The following is a 14,064-nucleotide window of genomic DNA, read 5'->3' on the forward strand; positions in this document are numbered from 1 at the left end:
CTCTCTCAAAAAAAAAAAAAAAAAAAAAAAAAAATCACAACATCAAGTGAACATCAATCCAAATGTTAATTTGTGCACACATCTGAACATATAATGTGCTAACTTAAAAACAGGATGGTATGATGTTCTTAATGAAGTATGAAATTTCACACTATTTAAATTTATCAGCAGAAAAAGCCACTGAAGGGGCACCTGGGTGGCTAAGGCAGGTAAGCATACGATGACTCTTGATCTCAGGGTAGTTGAGTTCAAGCTCTACACTGGGCTCCATGCTGGGTGCGCAGCCTACTTAAAGTTTTTAAAGCCACTGAGGTAAAAAAATCAATGGAATGACGGTAATTCAAGTAAAAATGTATCAACCGAGGAGACATTTTGAGGGAAAGGGCAAGGGAAAGTTTCACAGACTAGGCAGTAACAGAGAGGAAGACTAATGGCTAGATTTTTGACAAGCAGATGGGCATACGGGGAAGAGAGCAAAGAGGGTGAAGAGTGCTGTGTAAGCCCAGAAGACTGTGAGTAGTTCAGGAGGTCTGAAACAGCCATTCATGGAGAGAAGCAACAGGAAAAATAAATGCAGAAAAGGTAGATTCGGGGCATTCCTGAAGAATCAATGGGAGAAACTACACTTAATATGCAACATGATCGTAGTTTAGAAAAATTATTTAGCAACAAAAAGCAGCAATGACTGAACTGATGATAAACAATGATCTTAACAACAAAGAACTACAAATCAAGTAAAAACAAACCAAAACAAAACAAGCCCTGGCTAGCATCACAGTAAGGAATAGATGGGAGAATAAGACAATGGATAAACCAGAATCTTTTTTTTTTTTTTTTTAAGATTTAGTTTTTTTAGAGACTGAGAGAGCAAGTGAGCATGAGCGGGGGTCGGGGGGGGGGGGGTGTTAGGCAGAGAGGGAGAAAGAGAAACTTAAGCAGACTCCTCACTGAGTTGAGTTGGTGGAGCCCAACTCAGAGCTCAAAACCACACCACTCAGACCATGACCTGATCCGAAATCAAGTCAGAAGCTCAACCAACTGAGTCACCCAGGCACCCCAGAATCTGTCCATTTAGAAACTCCAAGTCAGGGACGCCTGGGAGGCTCAGTGGTTGAGCATCTGCCTTCAGCTCAGGGCGTGATCCCGGAGTCCCGGGGTCGAATCCTACATTGGGCTCCCGGCATGGTGCCTGCTTCTCCCTCTGCCTAGAATCTGCCTCTCTGTGTGTCTCTCATGAATATATAAATAAAATCTTTAAAAAAAAAAAAAAAAAACTCCAAGCCATGTTAACTGACAAGGACAAAAGAGAAGTCAAAGAAAACATCAGTACTTCAAACCCAGAATGTTTGTGGGATGTGAATTGATTGATAAATGTGCTTTATTTTGGGGTTGAGTATGGGTAGAAGGTAATGAGTTTGGTTTTTAAAATGTCACATGGGTCTTATTATATACCAGTCAACTTCTGTAATACAAAAAGCAAGTATGACTTGCTAACTAACTGTACCAGTACTGAATAGTCTCTGATTTTCAGATACTAAGCAGATGTTGGAACAATTCCATTCCATTCTGACCCTCATAATGTGGAGTTAGCAGACAAGTTGAGGGCTCAGTCTCACAAGATTGCCCCACTTCACCTGTAAACTGCAAATGGGGTGCCCCGACTACCCACACTTCTACTGGCCAACTACAAATTCAGGGGTTCCCACAATCACCCTTCCCCCAGCTTAAATAATTCAACTGAACGGTTTACAGAACCCCTCACAGAACCCAGGAAAACAGGATACTTACTATGACAGTTTATTATAAAGGATAAAAATGAAGAGCCAGATATAAGTGGGACAAAACTGGGAAGGGTCCAAATGCAAAATCCTACGTCCCCATGGTAAGGGTATGCCACTCTCCCAACATAGGGATATGAAGCTATCCCAAAACCTTTCACTGAGGGATTTTTATGGTCTCATTAGCTAGGCATGACTTAAACTACTGACCAAAGATGACAGTACTCAATCTCCAGCTCATCTCCTACCTCCCAGGAAATGAGGCAGAAGCTGAAAATTCTAATCCTTTAAACATGTGGTTGTTTTTTAGGCAATTGGCCTCCATCCTGAAGCTACCTAGGTAAATCCCCCCAAAAAAGTGAGTCGTTCATTGGCATACAAAGGCAATAAATTCAAAGGGTTTCAGGAGCTCTGTGCCAAGAACCTGTTCAATAGAACCTCACAGGGACGCCTGGGTAGCTCAATAGTTGAACGTCTGCCTTTGGCTCAGGCTGTGATCCAGGATTTCCGGGATCGAGTCTGACATCAGGCTCCCTGCATGGAGCCTGCTTCTCCCTCTGCCTATGTCTCTGCCTCTGTGTGTCTCTCATGAATATATTTTTTTAAAAATCTAAAATAAATAAATAAATAATAGAATCTCACAATGTGACCTTATAGAAAAAGGATCATTACAGATATAATTGTTAAGATAAGGTCATGCTGGATTGGGATGGGCCCTAAATCCAATGACTGCTGTGACAATTCCACTTCTGGGTGTACATAAACAAGCAATGAAAACACGAGTTTGAAGAGGTATTTATACACCCATGTTCATGGCAGAATTACAATAACAAAAAGGTGGAAGCAATCCAAGTATCCATCAATGCATAAATAGATAAAATGTAGTCTAGCCATACAACGGGACATGTAGTCATAGGAAATTCTGACACCTGCTACAACATGAACCTTGACAGCATTATGCTAGGTGAAATAGGCCATTCACAAAAACAGAAAAGCTGTATGACTGCCCTTATACAAGGTCCCAAGAGTAGGTGAAATCATAAAGACAAAAAGTACAGTGTGGGTGCCAGGGGACATGGGGAGGGGAAATGGGGAGTTAGTGTTTCACGGGGACAAGAGTAAGAAGGTGGAATATATATGAAAATATGAGTGGCCATCATTTCATATTGTTGTAACTAGATGATGGACATACAGGAACTATGCAATTATTTTTAAGTTGAAATGTTCTCCATAATAAGTTTTTCATTTCATAAGAGATATTTTAAACTATGAATTAATAATTTTCTACTTCTGACAAGGACTCGAAACATCTCACCAAATATTGCTGATGAGTGTGTGGAGATATAAGCATTCTCACTGACTAGCGGTAGCTATGCAAAATGGCACAAACCCTACACAAAATTGTATCTGACAATATCTGGCAAAAATCTACATGCATTTACCTCTTTTTCCTCTGACAATCCTAAACCAAAGACACATTGGTAAAAATACAAAATGACATATGCAAAGGCTAACCTTTGTGGCATAAAATAAATACTACATATTGGTTATGAATGCGTATATGTCAAAGTATTTATTAACATCTTGACATTGATACCTAACATAAATAGAGATCGGAAATACACCAAATTCCGGATTAGTGTGTGACTCCGGAGAAGAGTTAGGCAATCATGCAAAGCATAATGGGGACCTTGTCTGTAACACTGTCCTTCATTTAAAACACCTGATGCAAATGTGACCAAAGGTTAAATGCTAATTCCAGCTGTGAGATTAATAGGTTTATCATGCTATTCTTTACAGTTTATTTTACTGAATGATTTCTCCCAGCACACAGGTCAATAGGAAGTGAGAGAGACCCAGATAGTATTGCTTTATACAGGTCTAGATATCCTCTCAAGACACTTTGGCCACAATGTATGAACATGGAACAGATGCTTGAAGGGGACCATCTGTAAGAGAGAAAAGGTGTTTGGCTTTTTTTTGTTTTGTTTTGTTTTTAATGTAGGAGCAAGCTCATCATGTGTAGATGTCTGAATGGCAAGGGAAAGTGATCCAACGTGAAGGGGAAGCAAAGAGGGGGAAATGACTGGCAATGAGGTCCCAGAGGAGACCTGCTGGGAATCTCAGCCCAGGTGTAAGTTTACGCAAGCACTGAGTAAAGAAGTTTGTGGTTGAAAAGGCAAGTACAGGGCAGCCTGGGTGGCTCAGCAGTTTAGTGCTGCCTTCAGCCCAGGGCTGGAGACCCAGGATCAAGTCCCACGTCGGGCTCCCTGCATTGAGCCTGCTTCTCCCTCTGCCTGTGTCTCTGTCTCATTCTCTCTCTCATAAATAAATAGAATCTTAAAAAAAAAGATTTAAAATTTAAAATTTGGTGAGTACAAAGGCTTCTTTTCCTAAAGAAAGCAATCTCGTCTCCTGACACCAAAAAAATAGAAAAAAAAATTTTAAGTAACGCAGTGAGATACAGCTACAGCAACAATGGGAAAGGAAACAACTAGAATTCCCAAGAAGACATAAGAGCAGTTCTCAATATGGGTGAACCTGTGCATGGACAAAGACCACACCTAACATGCAGGAAGCAAGAGCATATTTTCTTGCCCCCTGGAATATGGAATGTAAAAATGAAGATGGAAGAACTATGACTCGAAATCCTAGAAAATAAACTGAGACAAGACCTCGAGGCCTGTTTTTATTATTCTTCATTTCCTACAGTCATTTCCCTTCTGTTCACCTTTAGAACACAGACAAATCCTTTTTGTAAAGTTGTAATTTATATCGGTCACACTGAGAAGAACCAAGAGAACAAAAGGTGTCCACCTCAGTCCAGCTGAAGCAAGAACCACACATCCCTGACCACCCAGGAGAAGATAAGCTTGGCAAGACAAGCGTGGTCCGTGCCCTCACCTACAGTCTCTCCCTGAAAGGCTAAACATCATGCTGGACAGATATTTCCGTAAGGGAGCACTTTTCCTTAGAGCAAAACTACTGGTATCTACTAGAATTTTTACGCCTTTCAATCACACCGCAACCAGAGGTTTACAACCAACCTAACTCTCTTAGCATTCTCACTATTTCCTCTTTCCCGGGAGCCTGGAACTTGACTTAGAAACAATATAGAACATTAGCGTGAACAGGGTTCTAGCCAACTGCCTAATCCAAGGGTCAGCAAATAACAGTCCACAGGCCAAGCAGTCTACCACCCATTTCTGTCCAAATTTGGCTACTGCCTGTTTATATAAGTAAGTTTATTGAAACAATATACCAATTCAATTACATACTGTTCATAGCTGCTTTCAAGCTACAGTGGCAAGACAGTAATTGCAACAGGAGCCATGTGATCTGGAAAGCTTAAAATATTTACTATTTTGCCCTCTGAGATAAAGTTTGCCAATCTTTTTCTAGTCCAAAGGTTCTCAACCTTCTTTCTTTTGCCTCAATATCATTCTCATGTATGATACGCTCATGTTCTGAATCACTAACAGTCAAAATTCCATATTTTATAGGCGAGTAAATCTAGACCATAACTTAGAAAACAACCAGGGTAATGTTCAAGACCTTTGAAAGAGAACATACTGGCCCTACAGAGTAAAACCACCAAATTGAGTAACCAAGCAATATATTTAGATCGACTTATGTTGTTTGGAAAATAATTTGTAGTCATTGTCTTAACAATCTCTCACCTGGGGCACCTGGATGGCTCAGTTTGTTAAGCTTTGGACTCTTGATTTCAGTCATATCTCAGGGTTGTGGGATTAGGCCCCGCACATCTGGCTCCCGTGCTGGATGTGGAGCCTACTTGGAATTCTCTCTCTCCCCCTTTGCCCCCTCCCCCCCAAATTAAAAATAAATAATCTCTTATACATATGGGCCCCCGAACAGGTTCTCCCCAAAATGAACTTTCTATTTTGTTTACGAAGTATAGTACACATGGACCATTAGCCTGTCTTACAACTGAATTTCTCCCTACTGTGTTTGGAAATCAATCACAGCACAAGTCCTAATAGAAGACAGGGCTCTGCGTCCCAATATGGAAACTATAAAAGCTAGGTCCTTGATTCTCTATCATCCTGGGCAGTCTGAAAGAGGACAAGTGGTCTGAGCTCAGCCAAGTGGATATTCTCATCATGACTTAGAATCAGAGGAAATGATACCCATTTCTTTTCCCAAGAATCTAGAACTTTTTTTAAAAAAGTGAAACCCTCTAAACTGATGATCAGTTGCTAAATGGGTGAAATTTAGGGGGGAAAACGTCAAAGAAAAGTACAGTCCACCTACCAATCCCTCCTTTGCCTTCCACAGAACTAAGTTAACAGTGTGCTGTGATCACCATACTCGCAAAAATGGTGCAGAGGAAATGCAGGAATACACTTCCCAAAGCCTTTCTTTGTGTGGTTCTGAGTTCAACTGTGCAAGGGAAGACAGTCACAGGAGGTCTGAGTCCCAGTTATCATTACAGTTATCCTCAGGTGTCACAGAGGCAGCAGACAAAACACACACACACACACACACACACACACACACACGGCACACACAAGGCTTTCAGGGACATGAGGCTGTCAGGGACGTGGAATGGTGGGTGGTGACTCCTTGGGAGTCAAAAGTCAACATCTGGGGATCCCTGGGTGGCGCAGCGGTTTAGCGCCTGCCTTTGGCCCCGGGCGTGATCCTGGAGACCCGGGATCGAATCCCACATCGGGCTCCCGGTGCATGGAGCCTGCTTCTCCCTCTGCCCGTGTCTCTGCCTCTCTCTCTCTCTCTCTCTGTGTGACTATCATAAATAAATAAAAATTTAAAAAATTAAAAAAAAAAAAAAAGTCAACATCTGCAGTGCTGCAGACCAAGAAGGCCCACAAGCTTCTCCAGGAATCTTTAGGGTCACAGGACTCCCAGGCAAAATTCCTGACAACCCTGTTGAGATTATCAGAAAGTTTTCCTGACCACTGCACCTCCACTTTTCCAAGGTTTGTATAAGCCTCTAATTCCAGTATTTAAAATAGCTTCATACCTGGAATGCATAGCATTGCTTTTGTTCTGATTGAAACAGACTGATAAAACTCAAATAATCCCAGCACTACTGAAGAGCTAAAGAGAGGCTTCATTTTATACTTCAACAAGTCATCCTTTATACCTGGGTTTTCTCCTTTAATCCAACTGCAAATCATCCTTTTACATAGGATGTAAAACCTATGTTTTACATAGGTTACCAAGACTAACCAAAGTCAGTAAACAAAACCAGATTTAAACTCAAGTCTACCAAACACCAAGTACAGCACTCTTACATTTTTACTTAGGAAGCAACTTTAGTAATATACACTCTGATTTCCTATCTAAAATATTATAGGGCAACTATGACTTCATTGATGGTTAGGTAGGAAGATTATTCAGGCAGTTGCTGAAGTGCAGGCTGCAATCTGGTGGTCTCCAACACATACTCTCTTTGAATTACATTGTCTTTTCTTAATTGACTTAGTTAACATATTAAAGATGGAATTACATATAAATTTATGAGTTCCATTTTCTTTCAAAAAAAAAAAAAAGGAGAGAATATCAAAAGATGGAGGATAGCGGACCCACATTTAGCCAGTGCTAAAACAGCTAAAGAAGTTTGTGGTTGAAAAGGCGAGTACAAGGCTTCTTTTCCAAAAGAAAGCAATCTCGTCTCCAGACACCAGAAAAATAGGAAAAAAATTTTTAAGTAATGCAGTGAGATACAGCTACAGCAACAGTGGGAACAGGAAAAAAAAAACTAGAATTACCAAGAAGACATTAGAACAGTCTTTGGTCAAACAGCATTTGGCCTAAGAGGAACAAAATTCCTCCTACTGAAGGAGTGGCAGCCTCGGAGCATCCCTGGAGCAAAGGCCCACCAGCAGCTGCAGGCCTGCCCACCGCCCCAGGGCAGCCCTAAGTGCTGCACTTTCCCAACCTTAGTTACATAACCTTTTACTTCCCTCCAACAACTACCAAAGTATCTATCCTCCCAAAAGCATCTTAATGAACTGTAACATTATTCTTATGTTTTGTACATAATTGAAGCATCAGAAACCAATAATAAGGGTTTCAGAAGGTGTGAACAGAGGAAATGAAAGGCAGAAAAATACAAGATAATTTCACAGAACTGAAGATATATATTTCCAGACTGAAGTGTCCACCAACTGCAAAACAGTAAGAAGACTTATGCTAATGAAATTTTAGAACACTGAGAAGGAATTGTTAAATCCTTCAGGGAGAGAAAAAGGTCACATACAAATGAACTAGAATGCCATTAGACTTTTCAACAGCAGAATTGGAAGCAAGAAAAACACAGTAATACTACTAAAAATATAAGGAAAATGAACTCAAATCTAGAATTCTAGGCCCAACCAAATCATCAATCAAGTATAATAAAGAATTTGTTCAGACATGAGCTTCAAAAAATTTACCTTTAACACACTAGAAATGGTAGTGCTGAACCATACATTTTGAAAATAGAAACATAAAAAAATTATTTTTCAAAAAAAATTATCAAAACTAACCTTTAGAGGGGGACCTGGCTCACTCGCTCAGAAGAGCATGCAACTCTTGATGTTAGGATCATGAGTTCAAGCCCCATTTGGGGTGTAGAGATTAAACAAATAATAAATACACTTAAAAAAATGACCCAGAGATTTTTAAAAACCTAAAGAGACCAATAATTGTAAAAGAAACTGAAAAATAAAGAGCTACCTGACCCAATGGCTTTGCAGACAAGAGTTCTTCCAACATTTAATATAGAGAATTTTTTTTTTTTTTTACACTGTCCCATAAAACTTCACAACTCATTCTAGGAAACCAGCATTTCATTTTTAAAAAGGATAGTACACATGCACACACAAATGCAAAAGAAGAAAACTATAAGCCAATCTTTCTTATGATCATACACAAATCCTAAAATGAAATCCAACAATACATTAAAAAGAACAAAACATGCAGAAGATTGTGAGCCCAAGAATGCAAGGTTGGATCAGCAGCAGAATCTATCAATATAACATGTTAAGAGATTAAAGAAGGGTCTCTGGATCCCTGGGTGGCTCAGTGGTTTGGCGTCTGCCTTTGGCCCAGGGCGTGATCCTGGCTCAAGTCCCACATCAGGCTCCCTGCATGGAGTCTGCTTCTTCCTCTGCCTGTGTCTCTACCTCTCTCTCTCTCTCTGTCTCTCATGAATAAATAAATAAAATATTAAAAAATAAATAAATAAAGAAGGGGTCTCATAGATCATCCCAATAGATGCAGAAAAAGTATTTGATAAAATTAAAAGCCCAACTCAAAAAACAATTTTCTTCACTAAAAAAAAAAAAAAAACAGTAACTAGCAGAAACCTACAGTAAACACCATATTTAATGGCAAAACATTAAAAGAACACTTGTTAAAACTCAGAACAAGATAAGACAGAGATGCCTGTCATCACCCATAGTCTTCAACATCATACTGGAGAGCTTGATAATGAAAGTCTCTGAAACAAGTAGGAGAAAAAGAAATGAGAGCTATAAATATGAGAATAAGAGACGCCGCAGGTACAACTAACTAGAACATCTAAAGTACCAAACTATTAAAAACAGATTTCAAAAACCAGCTGTATGTAATTCCACTGTATTTTTTAAAAGCTTTTCTCTAGTAAATCAATAACAAAAGAGAGAATGTAGTAAGATAAAAAAACCACACCATCCACTATGACAAATACAAAATATCTAAGAATAAAGAGTAACAAATGTGAAAGAACTATATAAAGAAGTTTTACTGGGGCACCTGAATGGCTCAGTTGGGTAGGTGTCGGGCTCTTGATTTCAGCTCAAGTCATGGTCTCAGGGTCAGGAGATGGAGCCCCACATAGGACTCCTTCTGGCTTCCCTCTCCCCCTTACCCCACCCCCACATGAGCACTCTCTCTCTGAAATAAATCTTTAAAAAAATTCTTTTTTACTAATATAAGTTTCACAGGGTAGGGATCTATGTACCCCAGCCCCCTAGACCAGTGCCCAACACAGAATAGGTTACTCAACAAACATTTGGTAGATTACTTACTGACAAAAAAAGAAAAGCTTCACAGAGACACTTTGTTACTAGATAAAAGAAACCATATTTTAAAAATATTAACCACTCTCAAATTATGTAAATAAACTCAATGCAATCTCAAATAAAAATTCCAGTAGAATTCTTTGTAGAATGTGGTTAATGATTCTGAAATACATTTTTTTTAATGCACAGGCTAATCAAGAAATTTCTGAAAAAGAACATGCCATCACAGATACATAACATATGCCCATACATACCCACATATATATATGCACACACACTACAAAACAATAATTCTAAAAAACTCTTAATGGAAATATACTACAAAGACAGAAAAGACAGAGAATTCAATATATCATATTAGAACTGTTTTAAGTCCCAAATGCACACGACACCCAAAGTAAAATTCTATATGGAATAAAAGCGAATTATAAAAAGCACTGAGGGCAGCCCCGGTGGCGCAGCGGTTTAGTGCCGCCTGCAGCCCAGGGCGTGATCCTGGAGACCCTGGATTGAGTCCCACGTCGGGCTCTCTGCATGGAGCCTGCTCCTACCTCTGCCTGTGTCTCTGCCTCTCATTCTCTCTGTGTCTCTATGAATAAATAAATAAATAATCTTAAAAAAAATAAAAAATAAATAAAAAGCACTGAAGCATAAAATGTTAAAACCATAAACAAACTCTTGGCACAGAGACACCATTACAAAAAGAAAAAAAATACTTACAAAAATAAAGGACATATTTTACAAAGTAAAAATTTTGAACTTCCATATACTAAAGTTTAAAAAAAAGCTATGTATAGGACAAGCACATTTTTAAAAGGATTAATAATCCTGATGCAGTATACAAAGAATGAGAAATAATTAAAGAGATCAACTGCCTAATAAAAAAAAAGGGAAACGATATAAACATGCAATCCACAGAAAAATAATATATGAAAATATGCCTAACTTCTCTGGAGATAATGAAAATACAACAGTAAGGCTATTTTTCTGTCCAAAGATGAACAAAAATTTTTAAAAATACTCTTAGGGTATGGGAAACGGGGTTTTCCGACACTGAGGAGGATTTAGTGGTACCAACTTGTTTTTAAGGACAACCTGTAACAGCTATCAATACTTGAAATATATATAACTTGAAACACATTAGTTCCACTTCCAAAGGCATCTGTTCTCCAGAAACATCTGCATAAGCACACTATGTTGTGTCTATAGGTGTTTAACACAGTATTTTTCACAGTAGTGAAAAAGTAGAAATATCTGAAATGCCCATCAATAAAAAAAAAAGGTTAAATGATCAATAGTGGATCCATAAAACTCTCACCTACTGACATGGAAGATCCCCAGGACCTTTTTTTTTTTCTTTTTCTTTTATTTACTTATTTGAATTTTATTATTTGAACAAGAGTGGGTGCACACAACTGTGTGCCCCTGACACAAGGGGAGAGGCAGAGGGAGAGGAGGAAGCAGACTCCCCAGTGAGCAGGGAGGGAGCCCGATGTGGGGCTCAATCCCAGGACCCTGAGATCATGACCTGACCCAAAGGCAGACACTTCACCATGTAAGCCACCCAGGTGCCCTCTCTATCCCCAGGACCTATTTTTAAGTGAATAAAAGCAAACTACAGATTACATGATTCTGTTTATATCATAAAAGGCCACAAAGCTAAAAATCCTCAACTTACATATGCACAGAAAATGATATAGGAAGATCCATAAGGAAAACATTTCATACTTTAATTCACTCATTTGTCAAATTATCTGTTGAATATATACAATTTACCAAGAAGTTGGAATAAGAGGAAGGTAAAACAGCCAGCATTCCTGTCCTCAGGGGGCTTAGACTAGGGGAAAGGGAGATTTTTTTTTTTAAAGAAATTAAATTACCAACTAGGATCCATGTTCTGAAGAAAAGGAGCCTACCACAGAACAGAAGAAGGGAGGCTCCCCAGCAGGAAGTGGACATAGTTTAGATAAGAAGGCCTCACAGTAGCCTGAGGCCTGGCTAGTGAGCACAAAATGAGAGCGGGAGCAGTGTGCCTACCGGTGAGGTCCTAGAAGCCAGGTCATACAGAACTCCCACACCTCTGAGGACTTTGGCTTTAGTCTAGAGCAAGGGGAAACCAGGATGAAATGGAAGGAAAAACTGCAAACATCAAGCATAAAGCCTGCATGGGGCCCTAAAATAGCAATTACCAAACTTTCTAGACTCAAAAGTATCGAGGACACGGACATTTACTATCTTACAAATTACAAACGAGTAACTTGAAAGAACATGCCAAGACACATGTCTTCATACATGACACAGCTTCTGAAACCCCACTGAGCAGGGTGTGCACTTTAGCACCCAGCAATCCTCTGGCTGCCCTTAGAGAATGAACAGAACACGTGCTGCTGACCCCCAGAAAGTAACCAAGGAAGGTGCACCTGCATCCCCAAATCCTAACCGAGGAGCCTCACTGACCCCCAGAAAGTAACCAAGGGAGGTGCACGTGCATCTCCAAATCCTGACTGGGGAGCCTCACGTCTGACAAGCAGAAATCAGCTGTCGGGCAGAGGCGGTGCGCACCAAACCACAGGCCCGGAGGGGCACTTGTGAGCGCAAACCCCGTGGTCTCTTCACTCCGCCAAACGTTTTCCTACTCCCAGCAAAGTTCTAAGCAGGATCACCGCAACGCGCTGCTACGAAGATCTCGGGAGCGGACGCCTGGACGCTGCTTCCATGACGCGTGCCCAAAGCTTTCGTCCAGACAGTTGACCGCCTAAGGTCCCTCAGACCAACACCTTCGAATCATCGTCAGCCACTTTCAAGGATTTTTCCATGTTTAAGGTCTTTAAAACACACTGCATCAACAAAGCGTGAGCTCCCCCGAGAGACTTTGCCCGGAACGCGTCCGGCGCCCGAGCCGGTGCTGAGGCTGCCCCGCCGGCCCGGCCCGGCCCGGCCCCTGCTGACCGAGCGCCGGGGGACGTCGGTCGGACCGCGAGGCGCTCACGCAGGGCGCACGCCCGGCCGGGGTTCTCGGCACCGACCCGGGCTCCTGAGCGCCGCAGGCCCCACACGCCCGCACAGCGGGGCCCGCCCACCCCGCCCGCCGCGGCCCGGCCCGGCCCGGCCCGGCCGACAGCCCAGCGGAGCGGCCCGGAGCCTCCTCCCGCGACAAGCCCGGCGCCCCGCACGCCCGCACCGGCCTCGCGTCCCCCGCCGCCGCCGCCGCCGCCGCCTCGCCGAGGGGCCCATGGCTGCCGCCCGCAGGCTCCCGGGCCCCAGGCCGACGCGGCCCGAGGTGGCCCCGGCCCGTCCCCCCAGCGCGGGGCGGCTCACGTACCTCCTGCGCCGGCTCCTCCGCCCGCTCCCAGGGCGGCCGCCATGGTGCTCGCGGGCCCGGCCTTCGGGCGCGCCCCGCCAAGCCAGCCGGTGGGCCGCCGGCCGGCCGGGGCCCGGGGACGCGCGGTGGGGGACGGGGGGCGGCGCGCCGGGACCGGGACAGGGCGACGAGGCCGGCAGTCGCGGCCACTCCGTCCCGGCTCCTCCGCAGGAAGAAAACAACAGACTATCGCAACATGGCCGCCGGCCCGCCCGCCGCCGCGGTGCACGCCGGGATGATGGCGACCGGCAGGGCGGGCGCGAGCCGCCTCCGCGGCGCGGCGGCTCCGGGCCGCCTCGAGGGACGCAGGGCGAGCGCGGAGGGCGAGCAGGCGGGTGGCCGCGGCGGTCGGCTCCTGCAGCCGCAGGGTTGGCGTTGGCGGCGGCGGCGGCGGCGGCGGCGGCTGCCGGCCGTAGTCCGGTCCCGGGTTCTGTCGTACGGCGCTTTGCAGCAGTTGGCGCCGCGCTTTCCGGCCGGCGGCCCGCGGAGCGGTGGGCGGGGCGAGCTCGGTGAGGCGGGGCCGCGTCGGAGGCCCGCGGCAGGTGCTTCGCGGACGCGCGGGGCCCGGGAGGTCGGCGGGGGTCGGCGCTCCTGAGCCTGAGCGGGCGGAGCGGTCGGAACACGAGGTGGTAGTAAGTGCGGTGAGGGAGAGGGCGCGGGGCTGAGGCAGCCCTGTGTGCTTGTTGGCAGCGGACTGCACACCTGGACTATGACGGCGGGGCGGGGGCCGGGGCGGGGGGGTGGGGCTGGCCGGGCGGTCGGCGGGAGGAGGAGGCTGAGCCGACGCTCGGGGCCGTCCGAGGACCTCCCGGCGCGTGCGGCCGCGAGCCCCGGGAAGACCAAGGGGCTCGGGAAGCGGTCAGCTGCCGAGGGGACCGGGGCCAGTGCACCC

The 14,064-nt window shown here is 44.1% G+C and overlaps 1 protein-coding gene across 3 annotated transcripts in view; it reads right to left on the reverse strand.

The window, feature by feature from the left end:
* Positions 1-13,843, reverse strand: part of RBM33 (RNA binding motif protein 33) — a 137,897-nt gene extending 124,054 nt beyond the window's left edge. For all 3 annotated transcript variants that reach the window (XM_077849541.1, XM_077849539.1, XM_077849538.1), the window contains exon 1: positions 13,134-13,843. In XM_077849541.1, the coding sequence (XP_077705667.1) occupies positions 13,134-13,176 (43 nt within the window). In that variant the 5' untranslated portion in view covers positions 13,177-13,843. The remainder of the gene's footprint in view (positions 1-13,133) is intronic.
* Between the last annotated feature and the right edge of the window lie 221 nt (positions 13,844-14,064).

This window comes from Canis aureus, chromosome 15, assembly GCF_053574225.1.
Source record: "Canis aureus isolate CA01 chromosome 15, VMU_Caureus_v.1.0, whole genome shotgun sequence".
In the NCBI taxonomy this organism is placed as follows: domain Eukaryota; kingdom Metazoa; phylum Chordata; class Mammalia; order Carnivora; family Canidae; genus Canis; species Canis aureus.